Source organism: Kwoniella dejecticola, chromosome 3, assembly GCF_000512565.2.
Source record: "Kwoniella dejecticola CBS 10117 chromosome 3, complete sequence".
Taxonomy (NCBI): Eukaryota; Fungi; Basidiomycota; class Tremellomycetes; order Tremellales; family Cryptococcaceae; genus Kwoniella; species Kwoniella dejecticola.
This window is the reverse complement of record NC_089303.1, coordinates 664,741-686,119: the sequence shown is the minus strand read 5'-3', so window position 1 is coordinate 686,119 and position 21,379 is coordinate 664,741. Positions and strand designations below refer to the sequence as shown.

The window sequence follows — 21,379 nt, the reverse complement described above, 5'->3', positions numbered from 1 at the left end:
GTAGGATATAGGAATTATATTATGTATTCCCATATTGGCAGGCATGGTGGAGATTGATTGAGATGGCAACTCGCGCATACATATACATATACTTATATGCCCGCGGACTTTCTTTTACTTTTGGGTTACGTACAAGCAAGTCATGTTGATTTCAGATAGATAACTTAGTTGAAAGAGGTCAATGCGCCGAAGGTTGAGAATGAAAATGATACGGCTGACTGTGCCTGAAAGACAAACAAAGGACAAGTTGACTTGACCGGCATCAACCAAATTCCTACAACCTGGCCAAATAATCTACTCTCTGTCCTTACCTCAACTTACCATTGCTTGTGAATACTTCAGCAGCAGCATCGAAAAAGATGCTGCCCATCTGATGAATACAGCATCGCCCTCGGTCCCGATACGACGAGTGATAGAGACCACTCGCATTCGCATTCGCATTCGCATTCGCCTCGCCTCGCATGGAATCGATCCTTGTGCATTCCCAGTATCAGTATCAGAGCCATCCTTTCTCCGACTCAACGCAATCTTCCCGGTCCGATTCAAGGGGAACCACCAAGCCCGATATCGATATGCGTTCTAATAAAGAGGCATTCGGTATGGACCTCTCGGGAGGCCGAACACGGACTACTGTGGTCGTTTCATCCACTGTCAAGTCTAAATCTGCTACTGCATCTAGCTCGAGGGCGCCTTCCCAGTCCAATGGACAATCATCGAGAACGACAACGGCAATGAAAACAAGTACAGGTACAAGTACAAGGGGGGGAAATAGTAGAGCTTTGGGAAAGACAAAGACCAACTCGTTCTCGAATGACCCGGATGCCTTCTTCGCAGATATGGATGTCAGGAAGAGGGACTATAACAGGCGATCGGACAATTTGCAGTATCGTCAAGAGAAGGAAAAGGAAAAGGAGAAAGAGAAAGAGAAAGAGAATGGCAAGAAGAGATCGCTTCCCATAGATGAGAAAAGACTGAGAGAGAGATCAACGGGAAGCAATGTCAAAGCTATGGATGGATCTGAAAATAAAGACGAGAGGCGGAAGAGGAAAAGATGTGATCAAGGTGAAGGTGAAGCTGAAGATACACCGCGAGCAGTGAGACCCAAAGACAAGATCAAGAGCAAAAATAAGGACAAGGATAAGGACATAGATACGATCAAAGGCAGACCGACTCGGATCCTTACGCGGTCGCAATCAATTACTACGAATTCAGATTCGGAGGATGAGTTGACCTTAGGCTCGACACCACCTCGACATTCGCATGAGGGATATAGGCGCGATAAGTCGAGGAGCTCTTCGCCTGTCAAAGCTCGTCAGTCTAGTCAAGCTGGTCCTAGTAAGAGTGAGGGCAAAAGAAAGAGGGATGTCTTGATATCGAACTCCGAAGAGGAATATGACACAGAAACGAGAACTTCTGCAAATGGTTTGAGCAACAAGAGGAAGTTGGTGAACGGCAAGAAGAGGACTCGTGACGGTGAAGACGAGATTAGTAAGAAGGAGAAGAAGGAGAAGCAGAATCTGGAAATCCAAAAGAGATCTTTGAAGCGTGCATCGCTGGATGATGATGAAGAGGATAAAAGCCGGACTCCCAGACCAAAAACCAAACATGGTGTCGGGAAGATAATACTACCAAGGAATTCGCCTTTCCGAGATGTGTCTTTCATGGTTAACGATTCGAATGGGCTACGACTCGGGCTTGAAGAAAAGGGGATTGCGTTATCGCCCAAGAAGGATAACAAGGTAGCCAATGCCTTTTGGGATGATCTGGAGAGGATAGCTAGTGAAGGACATTTGGATGTCGATGAGGCGGACGACCAGTAAGTAACACCTTTTTTTACTTTTACGCCTGTGCGAGTGGGTGATGCGGAATGAGCACACAGAGTCCGGCTGACTGATCTCACGTGGTGTACAGTATCGATTTGTCCAAGATCATGGATGAAACATTCGTGGACGAGGACGAGGAGCTTAGTCCGGAGGATCAAGCTTATCTTGGTAAGTCACCTTCCGCCATTCTCCATAAGGCAAATCGCCGCATGATGGAGCTCGACTGTCGCGCGACGATTCGCCTGCTGATGTTTTTTCTTTTTGTTTAACTTATAACTGAAGCTGCCTTTAAAAATCACTTCGATCTATGTCCTGTGAGTAACACTCATCCCGCTGTCCCCCATCCAACCATCGAGAAGAAGAAAGGACAAGATCATGCCTCTTGGTGCTGACAGATGCGCTTGGAACAGTATTGCTCCGCACCTTTACCTGTGAATCCATCAGCGAACTTACTTCGACACAAAGCTAAACTCGAGACCATCTCTCATCCGGAACCAAGTCCATCTAACCCAAACGCTAGGAAGCTGGGATGGCAACAACACATCGAGTTCTGTCAATTACACCATGCGGAAACTTCTATAATACCTCTCGGTCTGCGAGCGGGCTATCCGGAGCGTATAGACTTCAAGCGGCTGGAATTGACATTAGAGGATGGTTGGATACGAGATAAGCTGGATGAGATTGTTCGATACCCTGAAAGATCGGAAGTGTTCAGGACGATTCAAGGTGAGATAGAGGAGATAGGGAAGATGGCCTGGGGAGGGATCAAATGGCAGTCTAAGCCCGAAAACCTCGAAGCTGTGAAACCGGGATAGTAAGTCAGCTCTTACAACACTCCATTCTTGGTCATGCTTCTACTCCAATTCAGTCAATCTCACTGGACACTGCCTTACTCCAATCAGCATGGTACAGCAGCTGATCAATCCGGGTGCGCCACGCAGTTACGGTGAATTAGGGAGATCGATATTGATCGACCATTTCATGTCATTGAGAAAATGGGGATATTTCCCATCGGTATCGCTCAAATCGACTGATCCGCATCATCCACCTTCGTTGGCTCCTTTGAGCTGGACGGAATTCCTGAGTCATGTTCTCGTACCGGAAGCGTCTATCTACTTGATAATGAACGATAAAGGCCATACTGGGTTTACGAAGGCGGGTTACGAAGAGGCCAAGGAGGTAAGGAAAGACAGTGTGAATCATGGGAATTGGAAATTCCGAGAAGATGATCTCGATTCGCAAGATTGGTTGGCTTCTCTGCATGAAGACAAGGAGGAGAAGAAGGAGAGGTTGAAGAAGATTAAAAGAGATAGAAAGAGGTTGAAAGCTTCATCGAGCATTGCGAGCGCCGATGATAGTCCAAGTCAGGGTGATAAAGGAGAACACGAGAATATCAAGCCGGCGATTACTACCCCTCAGAGTAGCATGGACTACTTCGAAGGACTGGAGGACGCTCAAATACTAGAAGCTTCAAGGGGATTCTGAGGATCTAAGTGCTGGGGCTGAACAGAAGCGACTCGTGAGCTGTATGAAGAAACATGAATGACGAATTAACTTGGGCTTAAGCTTAGTTGTATTGAAGAGAAGGGATATCATCTAGAGCAATATACTGTAAACGGACAATGATGATTTGTGCGTATATTGTACTCGTACCTGAGGCTGTCTCGTTGTATCGCCATTCACTAGCCCATGTCATGTCATGTCATGTCATGTCAGGTGATGGTCCTGTAGCACAGCGTAGCCTAGCTTAGCATACTGTACTATACTACCCTATCATCCATTAGGTGCATATCCATGTTGATCATATGTGTACAAATACGATCGTGACAGGTTGTCACAACCATCCAGAATCTGAACTCTGGAACCTCGAATAAGTGAAATCAATCGCGCTCTTGTCAAGTCAACCTAGTTTTCTGGGAATTTTACTATACATCTTCAAGCCCGTGATCCTGAAATTTTACTGTATAGACCATGTGGTTCTTGAATTTTACCATTTACGGAATATTCATCAAATTTTGGTATTTTCCTCGAGGGGGTTTTTTTGATGCCGGATTCCGGCTTTGGATGTACACAAAAATTAAACATTTAGAGATTCGAGCATTTGAGCATTTGATTGTTATTGACTGTGTTTCGGTGTGTTGAAGAGTTTTATTAGAGTAATACCATCATCAATAAGTATACCGTCACGCTCTCGGACAAGTTCGTCGACAAAATAGCCCCAAGAGCCCCAACTTACACACGGCTCACTCGATTTCAACGGACAAACAAGGGCAGTTCGGGTACCACATACCCTTCTACACGTTTTATCTATCTTTCCAATCTCTTAGACCCTCATCTGCTCATCCGAGGATACGAGGATCAAAGGGCCAGAAGGAAAGATAGATAAGGAATTTCCTGGATATACTCATGTCGGAGCAATATGTTCTGAACAACAATGCGTATCAATTGGATGATCAATACAACTATGCCGGAGCAACAGTAGGTGCAGGACCATCAAATCCGACGACAACAGCAACAGCAATGTTTTCACCCGGCGATGGAGGAGATTTTTCTGGCCCGGCTCCGATGTCAACGCCTATGCCTATGCCCATGAGGTCAATGGGACAAGATGTCTTCTCCTCTGCTGCTGGGCCTTCGAACTCGAATATGAATTCGACTGGACAGGGACAAGGACAAGGATTGGGACAGGGACCGAACCAATGGTATCCGCCTATACCGAGTTTGGCATCTTTACCTGTAGACAAGTCGAAGACGGATCCGAAACCCGCCTACTACAAATTGCAATTCGGGGATGAGGTCACGGGGTTCTCGTACTATGTCAGGACGTTGGCTGTCATGATTGGTAGGAATGTTGTGAGTCATTTATCGTTACGAAGACATAAGGTGGTGGACGAACCAGGGGTCAAGAAGTCTTCCAGTCAACATCATGAGAGGGCGGAGCGGAGCGCAATGAGGGAAGGAGGGGAAGTTGAGGACATGCCGCAGTAGCTTGGGTATTTAAGGACATGTAGGAGGAGTGAGCAGGAGGACGAAGCAGGCAGTTTGAGACTACCCCATGATGAGATGGAAGATTGTATGCCGAAGATGGGCGACACCTATAACTCCAGTCCGCAGTCGCTGATCCGTCTTACTGTCCGATAGGATCGTCATGGTTCAGCCTTACCCCCACCGTCGATAACAGCGCCCTCTGTACCTATAAATCCGCCATTGGATCCAAATCAACCGTCACCGCCCCTCATAGCATCTGTCGAAGATATCATGATGCCTCAAATAGCTTTAGCTGAATTCCCGACTCCTCCTCTGCCACCCGCCCATACATCTTTCTCAGTCCCGCCGCAATCACCGCCTCATCCTTCCTCTGCTCCGCTTTCTACGACCTTCCTCAATGATGGGTTCGCCGTGCCACCTCGAGCACAAAGCGAAGGCATGATTGATCATGCTGGACCACCAGATCTATCCTTCCTACAAGATGAAGATTACCCTGATATCGATATGGGCGGATTTGGAGTACTGGAGGAATTAGCCGAGGCCGTCAGGGCGGAATCAATCAAGGCTGCTAGTATGGAGCGCAGTGTCGAACCTGATTCCAGGATGTCGCAGTCGCTTTCCATCCCGCCGAATGGTAGTCAGGAAGGAGGACTCTCGGACTTCATGGTCAAGCTTGAAGAAGGAGTGAAAGCGGAGTCAGCAGAGCTTGATTTTATCGGAACCGGAGATCGTCAAATTCCCATAGTAATCGACGAACCCTCGGGGTCGGCAGGACCACAAGCAATGGAAGTCGACCACAGTCAAAGTCAAAGTCAAAGACAAGTCATGAATGACATCTCGGCTATGGATATGGATTTGAGTCAAGTCAAGTTGGAACATTTGGACGATTTACCCCCTCCCCCGCCACCACCTCCTCCAAAGTCATCGGCGCCAGTGGAACATGTTGACGTCGACTTAGGACCCCTAAAATCTGTTTCGCGAAATCACGCTAAGATCGAATACAAAGCGGATCTTGGTCATTTCTGTCTAGAAATCTTCGGTAGGAATGGAGCTTGGGTAGATGACAGGTATTTTGTCAAGGGTTCTATCGTGCCTCTTGCCCAAGGGTAAGTGGGATATGCAATTCCGTCGCATCATCAACAAAGTCATGGATATGACTGATTTAAGCCTTATTCGCACAGATCACAAATACAGATCGCCACTCGAATTTTCTCCTTCGTGCTTCCTCCTTCTCCCGTGTCATCACCCACATACACCCACTACGCTCTAGATGGAGTCACTCCAGAGATCGCGGAAGATCTACCTTACCCTTACAACCTCCCACCCAGTGAAGTCGGGTATCATGAGTTCTACGGAGAACCGGGGCCTGGTCCTTCGTCAGCTGCGTCTATGGCAGCTCGGGCACCGCCCGCGTTCAATGCATTTGCAGCTGCAGATGGCTATGGCCTGGGCATCGAAGGTGTCGGAGAAAACAGTTGGGTCGGATGGGGTTCTGACGATGATGACGGAGGCGACAGTGAGGAGGACGAAGAGGAACTAGATGAGAGTGGAGAGGAATGGGAACCATCACCTCCTAAATCCGTAAAGCCTAAAAAGACGAAGATGAAGTCCAAAGCCTCGAAAGGTGGACTTGTACCCGGAGAAGAAGAGTCCGAGTTATCTTCCGTGGCTAGCGAAGGCGAGGATACGAAGAAGAAACCGAAGAAACAGACTCTACCTGCTACCGCTCCGACCACCACTTCTCATGTCATCAGACCTAAGCCCATAGCCCCGGCTCCTGCCCCCTCTCAGATCGTGCCTCCGCCCATCGCTGCAAGCATTACAGCGCCAGGTCAACTGCCGACCACAATAGCTCCGGCCGACATGATTCTGCCTCCCGCGGACGTCAAGGCAGCGGAAAGTAGGAAATCTTCTGTGGCTGACAATCCCAAAGCGAATAAGGATGCCGAAGGGAAATTGACTTCGCCCAAGAAAGTCAAGAAAAAGAAGGACAAGGATAAGGAAAAGGAAAAGGAAAAGGAAATGGATAAGGCCCAGGACAAGGGCAAGGCTCAGGACAAGGATAAAGATGAGACTCAGGGCAAGGACAAGAACAAGCCAGAGGATAAGGCAGGCAATACTAAGGACAATGAACCGAAAACAGGTGATGTGGTGGTTGACAAGAACACAATTCAAGCCACGGACAACGCGACGAAAGTCAACGAGACCAAGGATAAATCAGCAGCGGACGGAGCTAAGGGAGACGATCCCAAGAAGAAAAAGAAGAAAAAGAAGCCCAAGCCAGACGAGGATACAGTCAAGGTCGAAGCCGTGGACACGACTGCAATCAACGGAGATGGCAAAGAGAAGGACAAAGACGCCGCTGCAGCGACACCGAAGAAGGCCAAGAAATCCAAGAACGCCGAAGTGGACAAAACTGCGGGCGCTGCTGAGGACATAAAGCCTGAGATTTCGGAGAAAAAGAAGAAGAAAAAGAAGCCAAAGGCTGATGCTGATGCAGATGGCAAAGCTGCGGATGGTAAAGCCGATTCTGCCAAACAATTGGATACTCCAGCTGTTCCTGCTGAACCTCCCACTTTGGCCGCTGCCTTGCCTCCTCCTGCCACCGTGGGGACAGCTGCATCAGCGGCGCAGCCCATGCCGACTTTGGCGGCCGCAATGGGTCCGACGTCTACTCCTAAGCCGCCAAATGCAGTCTCCGCAGCTTCACATCAACCTGCTGCACAACCGCCCCCTGCTCCTATCACCCAAAGACCCGGCCAACAGCTAGCGCCTGTCCAACCTGGTCAACCTGGTCAACCTACACATGTCCAAGCCGGACAATCCATACCTGTGCGCCCGCCTATGCCAGGAGTTCGTCCCCCTTCACAACTTCAATTGCCGAATGGGCAACATGTCCGGCCGCCGATACCTGGTCAACCACAGACGCCTCCGAATTATCCACCTGGTCAAGTGCCTCACCCCCAGCACCAACCAGTGGGACCGGGTCAACCTCATCCATCCCAAATTGCTCGACCTCCGCCATTCGGGCATCCCATGCAACCTCAGAATCGTTCCACCCCTCCGGCCGCACCGCCTTCGCCTGTACCATTACCTCCGTTCTACTGCACAGAGCTCAACGAGACTCCCGGCCAACCAGGACATATCATCGTCAACGTGCCCATCCCCCCTTCCGGTGCTGGACCACGACCCCCTCCTGGACCTTTGCTGGGTCTAGACGGTAATGTGTTCATCGGTCCTCCTCCGCTCAAGCCGACCCAAACATTCGCAACTATCATACATCGGTCGCTGCAATGCCTACCGCGGGGCAGGGGTACGTTAGGGGAAGTCTGCAATTGGGTAGCAGGGGAATGGGAATGGTTCAGGTTGAATGTCGACTCAGGATGGCAGAATTCCATTCGACACAATCTTTCTCTCAACAAAGCATTCCTAAAAGTACCTAGGATACCCGAAGATGATCCGGAATCTAAGGGCTCCGTGTGGATCATTGATCCGGAGGAAGGACCTTTATTCGAAGAGAAGCAAAAGAAGGATGCACAGAAGTCAGCGAGTAAAGATAAGAACGCCGAGTCCCGCAGGGAAAAGGAGCGTATACGAGCGGAGGAACGTGCCAAGAAACAACGTGAAGCAGCTATTGAGGCTGCACGAAACCCACCACAGATGATTCAGCGTACCATTCCCGTGGCACCTCGGCCTATTCCACGACCTGTGCCAGTTGCTCAGCCTGCTGCCCCACCCGCACCTCCTGCACCGGTGTCTGCCAACGCCAAGGGGATCTTGCAGCCGAAAGCGAAGATCGTCGTTGTTATGCAACCCATCACGGCGGCCATGCGAGCGAGATCTGTCATTTCCACCACCGATGCCAATGGTAATCTCCTACCGTTCGTATGTGACGGTACCACACTGGTACTTGATCAATCAACCTTCGGGCATCTTACTAGCGATATCATGGATAAGTTGACTCTCCTCGGTGCGGCCGGCGCAGTAGACGTCCTTTCAGCTTGGGTCATCAACAAGAACAAACAACAAGCTACGAAAGCTGCTCAGGCCAAAGCGGGCACTGGCGCCACAGCAGGAGTCAAGAATGGAATGACTGCCAATACAACTGGATCTGCTAAACCTGGTGTTTCAAGTGCAACTTCGACGTCGGCAACTACTTCAGCCGCTCGACCGTTGGCAGCTACCCCTACTGCTGCGGCAACGGCAAACAAGCCATCCGCCCCCGCTGCTGCTACACCTGGTGCTCCTGCTAAACCCGTTGTTGGAGCTAAGCCAGCCGTGAACAGTGCGACCGGTAAACCTATACCGGGGCCTGCTCCTCCTGGAACCAGCTTGACCAAGGTCATCGGAATGATAGCTGCCGTTGCCAATGCCAAAGGGGATGTCAATACCGTTGGGCCAAACGCTAGTGCTCTGCTAAGGTATATCAGAGTCGTGGGTGTCGATATAGACCTCAGAGTCGCAGAAAGGATATGGGCTACGGGCGTGGTACCCCCACTACCGCAGAAAAAGGCTCCCACTAAGTCCAATGCAAGTGGAACAAACGCCGCAAACGGTAATGCGACGACGGCTAAGGCTGCTACTCCTGCTCACACGACCAACCCATCGGCTAAACCAGGTTCTGCCAGCAACGCCGTTTCCGCATCCAAAGTCCCTTCACCAGCAGGTCCCACCCCCTCTCCTGCATCCGCTACTAGCGCGTTGAAACCCCCGGCTCCTACTGTTTCTGCAGCGCCAGCTATCAACAAATCTCCCGCTCCCGCTCCGGCTTCAGCACCTTTGTCACAGGCAGAAGCGGCAGTTCCCAACACGAACAAGGCTAGCGTTGGCGCCAGCCCTACGGCTACTGCTGTTTCTACCGGGGTGAAGAGAAAGCTGGAAGATGGTGATGATAACGTCAGTGCACTCAGTTCGACGAAGGGAACTGGCACTGGCTCGAGCGCTTCGAACCCTATCGTCATTGGCGGTTCTGCGGGGGCCTCAGGTTCGAACACGATTCTTGGAGCGAGTGGGGAGCAACAGGAGAACAAGAAACCCAGATTGGAGACTTCCGGTGCATAGATATTTGATCAACCGTTCTGGGAGTATAGCGTAGTGATGAAAGAGGTTGTTGTTGTAGTAGCAAAGAAGAGATGGTATCGCCTGTCAATCAGGCGAACAGTGTGGATATTGCATTGTCTGATAGTCGTTCTTCGTTATAGTGTTTAGGATCTTCTTCTCGGTTGTATAACCTAGCATATTTATATATCCTTTTGTCATACGCGCATGTTTGAGATTGATGCGACATCTGACGCATCTAGCATTTTAAAGGTCTGCTAATGGGAAAACACGCATATTTGGCGATGTTACACGAGAGCTACATTTCAAATCTGACGTCAAAGCCAGGTGAATAGCTACAATGATCTGCAAGCGCCCCAGATGTGCAAGGTGATTGTATACACATACAGGCTTGCTTCTCCATCACACAATCAGTATACATCACATCACAGCACAGCACAGCATCACATCGCATCGCATTCTACGATCCGATATCACAAAAAGCAATGTCCCTCATCCTCCTCCATCCTCATTCGCTACGCTACTTACGCTACTCGGACCGACTATTCTTCTCATCAGCATTGAACAAGACATCCCCCCTTTCTAGAGATTTCGGATTCGCCGGAACATCGAGAGACTCGTTATTCGCCTTTGTCTTCTTAGCGTCTTCTGTCTTGGCGTAGACGTATAAGACCGATCCTGAGATGATCAGGAAGATGGATATTATACGGCCGCGGGACATGATATCCCCGAATATGTATACTGCTAGCATTGTCTGTAAGACGCCTCGAGTAGCTGATGAGATCACTACAGTGCCAGAACGAAACGACGATCAGCATCGGAGCGCGAATCGGACGGAGAATAACGATGAATTCGTTTTCGTAATTAGGAGGACGATGCTATACGGGATATGAAATGATGGGACATTGCTTGATGGAATGGAATGATGAGACTCACTGTGAGTCACTGGCGAAGTCACTTTGATAGATATGAAGCTTGCCAAGGAAATCAAGAATCCGAAGAAGCCCTAGAAAATTCGACAGATTAGCAATTTGTTCAAAGTGAGTCATATCCACAAGAAGCTTGAAATCTACTCACGGTAATTGCTGCACCCCAGAAAAACTGACTTGCACTTCCATCAGACAACAACCTGATAGCCGCTGGTAGTTCACCGGAAAGGATGAACATGGGTATCAAGGCTAATGTCGATAAGATGTTGTTATAATATGATAAAGCGATCGGCGAATTGGATACCGAGGCCTACAATTCCCATCAAAAGGATGTTATATCAGCACTTACGATCTGAATATGCGAGAGGCGTAGGCGAAATAAGATCAATAGAGTTTAGTCGGGATTGGGATTCGGGTTGAGGATGGAGGATAGACAAGATGCGTTATAGAACTCACCAGTCCACGCTTGATCAATACCGCATGACAAGCTGAAGAGACACTTGACATCGCTCCAAACATGATACCCAACGACGATGTGTGGGATCCCGCTACAGCGGCTGAAGCGGCAGAGGAAGCGTGGTTCGGATCGAACAGGACCCCGGAGAAGAAACCGAAGGTCACGATCAAAGCAGCTATCAGAGCGAGCGGAGAAGGGTATTGCTATTCGTGGAACGAAAGACAGGAAAGGCAGTATTTTGTCAACTTGCTTGTTCGTCTGCCATGTCAAGGAATTGACCAGCTGGAGAGGAGCTGGGGCGGACGAAACCAGAAAGGCAAGTCACTTACGTGAAGAACGACGACTGTCACTATGATCGTGAACGGAAGTACGAGACCTCTGGCGACTTGATGGAATGATGCGTCGACATATTGTAGACACGCATTGTTGAAGCTAAAGTACGCAACAGTCAATAAGTGATTTGCGATTTCTACACTTGACAATACCATTCAGCGAGAATGGAAAGACCTACGTCAAGCCGAGGACATTGACAAATACCAAAGGTACTAGATCTTTAGCTACAAACTTATCGAATCTGCTCGGCATTCCCATGTCAGCTATCTGGCTCTTGCTCTTGCTTTCAAATTTCTGAATTTGATTGGCGGAGGGACCCATGCTCCTGGTGTCGGGAAAAACGAATGGAGCATGATCACTCACTTGGGAGTCTTGTAAGGCCCAAAGATGTTCTCTAATCCCAGTAAAACTACCGCGACCGCCGACTGACACAGTAAGAGGACACACGGCATAGGCGTTGAGCTCAGTACAGCTAAAGTAGATTCAAATTATCAGCTCAGCATACGTAGCATCCAAACTCTGAGTGGGATTCTGTGTGGAAAGGGATCTTACATTTGTTAAGCAGAGTCATGCTTATAGCTACGACCATATAAAAGGCGACAGTGCCCAGCTATTCCGACATCTTCAATTCAGCTCCAACTCGATAATTATCTAGCTGCTGAGAAGATGGAAGAGAGGTGGGGTGACGAACCACTGCTAAGCGAGAATGCTGCTCTGCTTTCGCCGACATCTTATGACAGACAGCAGTGAGTCAGTGTTCTCAGGGCCGGTGGATAGCTCGCGGGCTCGTATCGATGTAGGTGACTCGATGAGATCGTGGAGTCGAATTGAAGTTGAGTTGAATGAGGGAGAGAGAATGAGATATGGACTGTTAATCTTTCGCTTGATCTTATATGTGGACAGTCAGTAGTACGCAGTGAGCGCAGGTTAGTAGCGACTTTGCGACTTTGCGACTTTGTGATGTTCCGAAATAAGACACGGGAATGATAGTCGTCATGTTCACATCAAACCGTAGGATATTACGAGATTTAGGTTTTTTCAGGCACAGCTCGTTCCGAGTATCCGCAGAGATACAGCGTAATGAAACACCTTCAGGCGTTATTTCAGGTTGGTTCTCAGCTTGATGCAGTCGACATTATTGGACGGAGACGGTCACATCGAGCCTATATGCGATATGCGGTTTGTAGATGCTCTGCGTCACTACAGCTGATAAGGCTAACAGCTACGATACCAGAGCACCGGAGGATCCTTTGGCAAGGCACTCGGAGAATAAAAGCAGCACAGACATATCGTTCTACAAGGAGGAACCATCAATCATCTGGTCATATTGAAAACATCATCATGTACGGCGTCAATTTATACCTCAATGAACTACCGAAATTTCCATCTACGGTCATAGAATCCACAAAGCACCGCGTCCCGTCAGCTCCGCGTAGTTAAGTTGGATATCGCCCGGTTAGTACCAAGGTGGGGGACCACTTGGGAATCCCGGGTGCTGTAGTTTTTGGCTGGACCGTTGAGTAGCCTTCCTTCCGTTCTCTCTTTCCCCCTCCGAGGTGATTGTTCCAGACATGAGCGAAAGATGAGAGAGAATCAGGTCTTCCGAGTGTCTGATCAATATGTGGTGTAAGTGTAGCGAGCGTTTGTACGTTTGTACTGCGTAGATTGTTTAGCTCTGAGCGGTCGACCCTTTTGCCCCGTATCATCTCAAAGAGTGACCTTCGGGGAACGAGCGCGCTCACAAGTGATGAGTATCTTCTCGCTGGACGAGACGACATCCCAATGGGCAGTAGCAAGAGACCACCTGCTTTGCTGTATGGGAGGCACTTGTAAATCACATCGTACGCTCGGACTCTTGCATCCGGTTGATTTTTGTTTACACAACGATAAGGCGGCCATCACCGCCCTGTCCACGAGCATTCTCAAAAAGTTAAAATCAATGCTCATCTGCAACGTTGGATGACGGTAGGGTAGGCGGTATACTTCAACTTGCTGAGCCTTACGCGCATTTATGAGCAGATCACTTAAGCAGCATACATCCACCAGGAAGAACGGATAAAGATAGAACAAGCAAAAGCATCAGACCATCAGACCACATAATCAGCTCGACCACAACAAAATGACGACCCACCATAGTCGACAATTCCCAATAATACTCATAACAGGAACGCCGGGTACAGGCAAAACCCTACACTCGGCTCTCCTTGCGCAGGAGCTGGCAGAGAGCAGTACGCCTATGAAACACCTGAATATAGGAGATATAGTGAAAGAGCACGGGTTCCACGAAGGATGGGACGAGGAATGGCAATCGTGGATAGTGGATGAAGAGCGGTTGTTAGATTATTTAGAAGGGGTGGTCAATCCGGAACAAAGTCCGAGTCAAACCGGTACGTCCCTCTTTTGGACTTCGTTCGCACCCGCACTCGCACTCGCACTCGGGTAGACCGTAATATTTGGCTTAAAGATGTGGAAGTACGCACAGCTTTGTGCTGATCCCAGGCTAAATCGCAATTGCTTGATTTGACGTTGATACCGGCCGCTGACCTTGACACTGCTTACCACGACACACACAGGCTTCATACTGGATCATCACGACCCTTCATTATTCCCTGAACGATGGGTCGACTTAGCAGTGGTACTGACATGCGATAATTCTGTGCTCCATGAACGTCTGACATCGAGGTGAGCTTGGTCGTGCTCTTGCTCTCATCTGACTCCGTCTTTATCTGGTCAATTCTTTTCTTTGCTTTTCCTCCAAACTACCTCATATAAGTGGACCGTGAACATCGAGATCACTGACCGGATGATCGTTGATCGTGTTCGCTTATACATAGGAATTACCCTTCGAATAAAATAACGGAGAACGTCACCGCTGAAATCATGCAAACCTGCCTTTCGGAGACTAGAGAATCATACGATGAAGAGATAATAGTGGAATTGCAGTCTCTAGGGCACGAGGACGGCGAGGTCGAGGAGAACGTGGGTAGGATAGTTGCGTGGGTCGAGCAGTGGAGGAAAGATAGGGTTGAGGGGAAACATGGTGAATAGAAGCTTTGGCGATACTAGTTGATATCAGTATCGAACGGTACAATATCATGATGTAATGTAGTCACGATTGATTCTCTTTGCATAGTCTGACATCATCTCACACAGAGTCAATCGTGAATCATCGAATACTCGATAACGCTCCTCGTCTCTCGGGGGTAGTCTGTTAGACTCGACGGAGACCGAGATCGTTCAAAGGTACATTTGTTCAGGGTCACGAATCCGTAGCTGATACGAACCTCTTGGGTGACATATTATGCATTTAAGAAAACCGTAGCCTTAGTCGCAACTTCCGTCTAAGTCTTGCTGAGACCCTCCTCCTCCCCGCCTCACATAATGGTCATTATACAGCCAGTCCTTACATCGACTCCTTCACGTACTACTCCAGATATCAGATCTACAGGTGAGAATGATTTACCCGTAGTTACTACCAACCAATAAGATCAGCGCGGTGTCTTGTGTAGCCGAAAAGAGATAGCCATTTTGAGATTGATAAGGAGTTGGTCACTCACAGTCTGAAGACATCGTTGAAGACGAAATAACTTCCACCTTCAGGCATCAACTGTGTAGAGCAAGAGAGTCAGCGTTCTGTTCCCGATTGACTGATCCATCGTTTCATGTTCCATGATTGCAAAGTCGAGGCGTCAAACGGTTCTATCATTCTCCGGTCCACCAAAGTAGGTTGACAAATGTCGATGGGTCGGCCTCGCCTTCGCCGGCGGAACAGGTCCATATACCATCTTGCGCGGATCACTATCACTCATCCACACTGCAAGCCTCTACAGTCCGTCTTCTTTCCCCATACGATCTCCACTCCACTTCAAATGTTGCTCCAGTCTTGATCCATTTTTTCCGTCATAGGGGATTCAAAGAGGAAACAGAGACTCACGTGGAAGACTTGAGTGAACTGTAATGGGTTGGTACCATCATCGACCAGTAATTGACCAGTGACCAGAACGATGATAGAAGCGGTAGATGGGGATGAAGGCTGAGCGTCAATTGTGACGATTTTATGTTGTACTTTCTCGAATGGGAGGTTCTGTATACCGAGCCACAAACTAAGCATGAAACTCGCAGACCAAGGGAATTCATTCGATATATGTGATGGACCAGACGAAGCAGAGCAAATGATCTACTCACTACAAGCTTCTCGGTGATAGCGGTTGAGCCTTGGATTTGGGTAGATTCCCAAGTGAGCATCGAAGTGTCTCGCTGAATCCCATTTTCATCATCTCGGATCAGCCTTATCCTACTCCAATCGGAATCGATTTGTGCGAGGTGCGAATGACGGAACACCTATAGGACTCACGTAAAGGGATCCGAGACCACTTCGATTCGTGTCGAATTGTTGGTAATAGAATTCTGCAACAACCCATCAGTCAATACTCAGTGATCCAAGCTTGAAATCTTCGATTTATGCTTTTATACTTGTAAGCTTAACGTACGGGTAAATTGTTGGGCGATGGCAGTGGGATCAGACATCTTGCTCAGTGCTGAGTGTTTGTGGTGGCGAGTACTTGATTTATTCTGCTGTTCTGCAACGTCTTATATGCCGAACTTTAGCTCACCTCATGAACGAGTAATGGCGTCTGTTCCTCGTTGTTCAACTTGATATTTGCCATGCTCCTTCAACGCGTTATCTCACCTGCCACAATAACGGTAATACCGGCAAAAGCAGCTCCCGCTGAGCTGAGTGTTGCGGTTGGGCCCCACGGTGATTGTGAGGCAAAGGGCGATCACCGGGCAAGTGAAAGTGAAACGCGTCCATGTGAGAGCGGGGGTTGCTTTCTTGCTTTCTTTTCTGCACAGCACACTCACCTTAACTATTTTTAACCAGTCTATTGACTTGACCAGCTTCAGTCAAAATATCAATATCTGCTTTTCAATATCCTTTCATCCTATCCTATCCTCCCTTCAGCAGCTTACCTTTATCGAGTCCAATAATCAATCACAACCATCTCCCGCTAATAATACCCAGCCGACCAAACCAACTGCATTCCTCTCCTTACCTCTCGTTCCGATCGCAAGCCAAGCAAGATGTTACCAACCCTCGCTCTATTCTCTGTTCTTACCGCCCTCACAGCGACAGTCTCAGCTGTACCATGCGTGCAATTCGACTCCTCCTGGAATCTCTATGCGTTCGGTGGCAGTGAAGATGTCAAACTAGGAGCCAACACTACGTGGGCTCAACCTCAAGTGTCGCCGCTGAGCACTTCTGGACGACCGTGAGTCGATGAAATTCCGATCTCGCGCGGGAAGTGTCAGCTTATGATGATTTTGTAGGCCATGGACGGGGACCAACTCGCAATGTATTCTCTCGCAGACTAATAATGCCTTATACGTCGTTGGCGGGGACAGTAGCGATTTGAGCGTGAGTTGCTGATTTTGCTTCTCTCGATCAAAGCGGCTAATCATCATGTTGGTTAATTGGTATCGCTGTGATTGCAGAAAATCTACGTATACAACTTTGCTTCCGATTCATGGTCCACCCAAACCACTTCTGGCGCTCCCTCAGATCTGGGCAACTCCCGATCTTCCTCGGTCCTAGACCATGACACCAACGTCATATACACTCTCACCACCTCTTCGGGGTTATACCAACTCGACATGTCGAGCGTGACCAACTCCGCTCAATCCAGCGCCTTAGCTTGGGAGGCAGTCGAGAACTCCTCTTTCTCCGTTGACGGCTACAGTGTCACCGCTACTCAAGCTGCCAATCACATCTTCTACTTCGGCGTACCCAACACTGCTGCTGGCTCAGCTAACGTGTTCGTCGTTCATTACGCATACTTCCAACCGGACGCTCAGGCATTCTCCGGATCATCCCAATTCCCAGATACAGCCGGTCAAGCCATCTCCATCCCCACTTCCTCCGACAGCGTCCCATACTCCATGGTCTTCGTCCCTAACGACTTCTCCAACACTTACATCGCTACCCACTGGACCGATCTCGGCGATTACTCCAAGACGGACGATGCACCATTCGCTACCAACTTGATCAACTCTACTCAGACCCTCGCTGCCCCCACTTCTCAAGATAAAACAGCCTCCTACGCCGCTTCCCCTTACGATCTGGTACAAATTGACTCTACCGGAGCTATATATTACTATGCCAACCCAGTGAATGGCGATTACACAGTATCGTCTGGTGGATCTTGGCAAAAACTCAGTTATGCCGTGACTGGCGGTTCTACGGGATCTTCCAACTCGACGACCTCTGCTGCCCCCTCAGGATCCGCCTCGGCTAGTGGATCAGCCGCTTCTGGAAGTGCTGGGGCGAGCCGAACAGCCAGTGGATCGACGAGTGCATCGGCAAGTGGATCGGCGGCGTCTGCTTCGGGCTCTTCCTCGCCTAGTTCGGGAGCTCCGAGAGGGGCTGCTAGAGGTGATCTATTGGGTTTGGCTATTGGTGTGGTGGCTCTCGGAGCTAGTATGCTGCTATAGGCTAGACAAGATGGTCTTACGATGGGAATGTCGGAGCGAGATGGGCAGGAGGTGTGGCCGAGAATATACTTCATGGACAATGAACGGAATGAATGACTTATTCTATGACCCGATTACTGATTTACAGTCTGTCAGTATTCTGAGATCAATGCGATGTATACGATATCAATTTCTTATACTGGTTAGATAGTCACTAGCATCCCTTTCACGATTCTGATTTCGATAGTACGATTGTTCATGTTATGCATCATCTTGATATCCCTTCGCATGAATGTCCCGTCTACCGACGACCATCGTCACTGGGCATCCTGATTCTTCTTCCCTTACTGTACAGTACATCCGAAATTGCTCGTTCCCAAGGAACTGCCGTCTTGACACTAGTGCACGACATATACAGTACATTCCTCGGAAGATATAGAAATGCCACTCAGGTCATGGATGAACATCTGTTGCTCATGATCCAGCAGTATCGTGCCGTCAGGGATCCTTTCCGGATTACTAGGAGGTACGAAGAAGGGATGCGAAGCGAAAGACATTGCGGCCTAGTGATCATGACGGACAAGGTCATGCGGCGTCAACTACGATATGGATAGCCCTCAGGCAGATAAGGACCAAGACATTGGTTATCCGCACTAAGACACAAAGCTGCATGGTGTGGAGAGAATTGCACATGTTGTTGCATATATGAAAGGATCAGGCTTTGTACTGAGAAGGACCACTCCGTCGATCTCGATTTGTTGTTACTTAATACTACTAATATTACTTAGTACTACTATTGGTATGGCTTGATCTATGCTATCTGACCAACCATAGATCTTATGCACTACTGTAAGCCTGTTTGTAGAAGACAGACCTTATTAGCCAGACCAATATACCCCTCTGACACGTGCGCTCTAGCTTATACTGTATAATATCTCGTCTCCTAGTATTGTATGACATGACTACACTGCTCCTCGCAAGAGATCCTTCAGATTCTGATCATCTTGATATTTCAGTTGCTTGACTTCTATCCACTCCACTATCGTTGTCGGCTGCCCAGGATAGTCATCCTGAAGGCCCAGAAATGAGCGCTCAAGAGCGTTGATAATCAGGATACCAGGTCTACTGTTACGGAAAAGATCGACCAAACGATGGTACTTCCTTCCATTCTTGACGATATTCGCTAAGTCGAGTCTGCCTTGTGCGATATAGGCGTCCATCAGGGCGATCTCGCGGACCGATAACACATCGTTCTTCCCTTTATGATATTCAGCAGGAACGAACCCGTTTGGCGCAGCGAAAGCTTCTTCTTTGTTGGTTGTATAAGCCCTACCAACAGACACTTCTCTCAGCCTGGTGAACTCCCCTGCTACGTTATCTGCGCAATCAGTTTGCGCTTGACTAACTCACCATTCCCAATCGATGATACCGGCCACCTCACCGTCGGCGCTCGCTTTGATATGATCGAATCGATCGTCATCGTGTCTAATGTAGAATGGTCCGGTGTCGTTCATTTCACGGCATTGTTCGACGAGAGATCTAGTTTCAGCGAGAAGGAGGTACCATACGATCTGATCTTTCGGCTTGCAATATTCGTGGGACAAGATCAGAGAGACTTTGTTGTCTATGGTACTGAGCCATCGATCTTTTGCAGTCCTGAAGGGGCCTTGATAGTACGGAGGTATCGTATACGCGGGATGCCGTCCAACAAGCGGTCCGACAGCGATTTCTTGAGCCGGAGGAGATGAATGAGACACGGAGATTGGTGATCCCACTTTATCGAAAGTGACCTTCTCCATCGCCAAGAACCACCTCGCGATACTCCGAATGTGCGTTGCACTGGTCGAGCTCAAAGGTAATTCTCGTATTCTGGGATCGGTGAATGGCTGCCACGTATCACCGGGAAGGAAACTCTGATAGCAATAAATGAGTTTCGGATGAACTGCAAGTACAGCATGCCAAGCTGACGTCAGCGGACGTGGCTCATCAAAGATCTTGACAGCAATGGATGCACGATGAGTGCCGAGTGACGTGCAAATACTGTACTTACGCTGACTATCTTCTGGTCTGGCTATTGCATTGGGAACGGCCAAGCCTGCTTGATGAAGTGCTTGATTGGTTGCCACCTCACTTGCCAGGTTATACCTGAGTGCTTGATCACAGTACTCTCGGCCTACTCGTCTGCGAATCCGCATGATCCATGATTGACCGTCTTCGAAATCGATCTTAAGGTGAAAGTTGAATGATCCTCGGAACAAGTTGGCAAAAGCTTTCCAGTCGGCTGGGATCTGTATCTCGTGTGCTGTGCAGCCCGGTCGAAGCCGTTCGACTTCCGCTTTGATCAACTTGCTGTCGAGCAAAGCCAACAGCTGCGAAGTCTATCACCATGATAATGAACACTGAGTTTTGGGAAAGCTGTCTCGTACAGGGTTCAATGAACGACTGAAGACCACTCACTTCAGGTTCATACCAATCTTTGGCGCTGCCCTTTTTGATGACCAGGCATTCGTGTTTGTTGTGATGGTGGTAACAGAACCGTCGTTGGCATTTGATACAAAGGGGATCCAGAACCAAGGCTTGCCAGATGCAGCTGGGAATACTGCAGTCCTTGAACGACATGCTCCCAGGTTCAACTCGAACCGAGTCAAGGACCGCTGAGCTTGAAGGACACGATGAATCAGAGATAATGCTCATGTTGGTACCATCAATGATATGTTCACACAACAAAAGGATGGCGAAAGTTGGATCTCAGTCAGCGCAGAATCGAGTCAATTGATGCATACATGCAACGTGCCACCTTCCTTTATGACGTATCTCTGAGGCAAAGGGGTCCTTTATGATGCTAATGAGTGCTTCTCATGCATCGAAGTTCCACGTCGACAGTCGCGTTATCACCGCTGAACGAAGGATCCAAGAATATGTACTCACGTGTGGCAACTTCACGGAATCCGAAAGGCGAAAGGGTAGAGCAGACCTAGCTGATGGCTTTGGAGAAGGTACAAGCAATCGGATGGCTTCAGCGCCTCGTGGCTGACTATCACTACCTACAGACTGAGACTTCAAGTCATGCAAGACTCCTGGCAACATGTGAAACACAGTATTCATGGGATGTGCACACAGTCAATGATTTGACATACATCTGTTAGCGCGAAATTCGGAGGCACAGGTAAAATGGAGCATAGATAACGGGATCAATTTCATCCGATCTGAGCGCGTTAGAGATAAGGAAACCGGTTGTGCGTAAACGCCTGTGCCTGAGCTGCAACTTCAACGAGATTTGGTTCGACGTCGCCGGTGGGATCAAGTATATCATGGCCGCATCA

At 48.8% G+C, this 21,379-nt stretch overlaps 7 protein-coding genes and 1 non-coding gene across 8 annotated transcripts; 5 read left to right on the top strand and 3 right to left on the bottom strand.

The window, feature by feature from the left end:
* Window positions 1-572: 572 nt before the first annotated feature.
* I303_102649 (uncharacterized protein) lies at window positions 573-3,308 on the top strand (the record flags this gene model as incomplete). The annotated part of the gene is made up of 5 exons (XM_018406001.1): window positions 573-1,816; window positions 1,912-1,991; window positions 2,106-2,137; window positions 2,234-2,637; window positions 2,765-3,308. The coding sequence occupies 5 exons, from the start codon at window positions 573-575 to the stop codon at window positions 3,306-3,308; spliced, it is 2,304 nt and encodes a 767-aa protein (XP_018264495.1).
* A 921-nt stretch (window positions 3,309-4,229) lies between these two features.
* Window positions 4,230-9,872, top strand: I303_102648 (uncharacterized protein; the record flags this gene model as incomplete). Its single annotated transcript, XM_018406000.1, has 3 exons — window positions 4,230-4,676; window positions 4,965-5,917; window positions 5,993-9,872. 3 exons carry the CDS (start codon window positions 4,230-4,232, stop codon window positions 9,870-9,872), a joined length of 5,280 nt encoding a protein of 1,759 aa, XP_018264494.1.
* Window positions 9,873-10,398: 526 nt separating this feature from the next.
* On the bottom strand, window positions 10,399-12,318 carry I303_102647 (uncharacterized protein; the record flags this gene model as incomplete). Its single annotated transcript, XM_018405999.1, has 9 exons — window positions 10,399-10,655; window positions 10,806-10,875; window positions 10,947-11,108; window positions 11,255-11,458; window positions 11,585-11,687; window positions 11,767-11,829; window positions 11,952-12,060; window positions 12,141-12,198; window positions 12,280-12,318. 9 exons carry the CDS (start codon window positions 12,316-12,318, stop codon window positions 10,399-10,401), a joined length of 1,065 nt encoding a protein of 354 aa, XP_018264493.1.
* Window positions 12,319-12,976: 658 nt separating this feature from the next.
* Window positions 12,977-13,091, top strand: I303_102646. The gene has a single exon (XR_001936493.2). It is a non-coding gene; the product is annotated as a 5S ribosomal RNA (ribosomal RNA).
* Window positions 13,092-13,707: 616 nt separating this feature from the next.
* On the top strand, window positions 13,708-14,636 carry I303_102645 (uncharacterized protein; the record flags this gene model as incomplete). The annotated part of the gene is made up of 3 exons (XM_018405998.1): window positions 13,708-13,975; window positions 14,162-14,270; window positions 14,423-14,636. 3 exons carry the CDS (start codon window positions 13,708-13,710, stop codon window positions 14,634-14,636), a joined length of 591 nt encoding a protein of 196 aa, XP_018264492.1.
* A 505-nt stretch (window positions 14,637-15,141) lies between these two features.
* On the bottom strand, window positions 15,142-16,115 carry I303_102644 (uncharacterized protein; the record flags this gene model as incomplete). Its single annotated transcript, XM_018405997.1, has 5 exons — window positions 15,142-15,195; window positions 15,523-15,672; window positions 15,774-15,845; window positions 15,943-15,995; window positions 16,079-16,115. 5 exons carry the CDS (start codon window positions 16,113-16,115, stop codon window positions 15,142-15,144), a joined length of 366 nt encoding a protein of 121 aa, XP_018264491.1.
* Window positions 16,116-16,670: 555 nt separating this feature from the next.
* Window positions 16,671-18,077, top strand: I303_102643 (uncharacterized protein; the record flags this gene model as incomplete). Its single annotated transcript, XM_018405996.1, has 3 exons — window positions 16,671-16,858; window positions 16,917-17,004; window positions 17,082-18,077. 3 exons carry the CDS (start codon window positions 16,671-16,673, stop codon window positions 18,075-18,077), a joined length of 1,272 nt encoding a protein of 423 aa, XP_018264490.1.
* Window positions 18,078-19,018: 941 nt separating this feature from the next.
* On the bottom strand, window positions 19,019-20,675 carry I303_102642 (uncharacterized protein; the record flags this gene model as incomplete). Its single annotated transcript, XM_018405995.1, has 4 exons — window positions 19,019-19,385; window positions 19,467-19,998; window positions 20,107-20,434; window positions 20,514-20,675. 4 exons carry the CDS (start codon window positions 20,673-20,675, stop codon window positions 19,019-19,021), a joined length of 1,389 nt encoding a protein of 462 aa, XP_018264489.1.
* Between the last annotated feature and the right edge of the window lie 704 nt (window positions 20,676-21,379).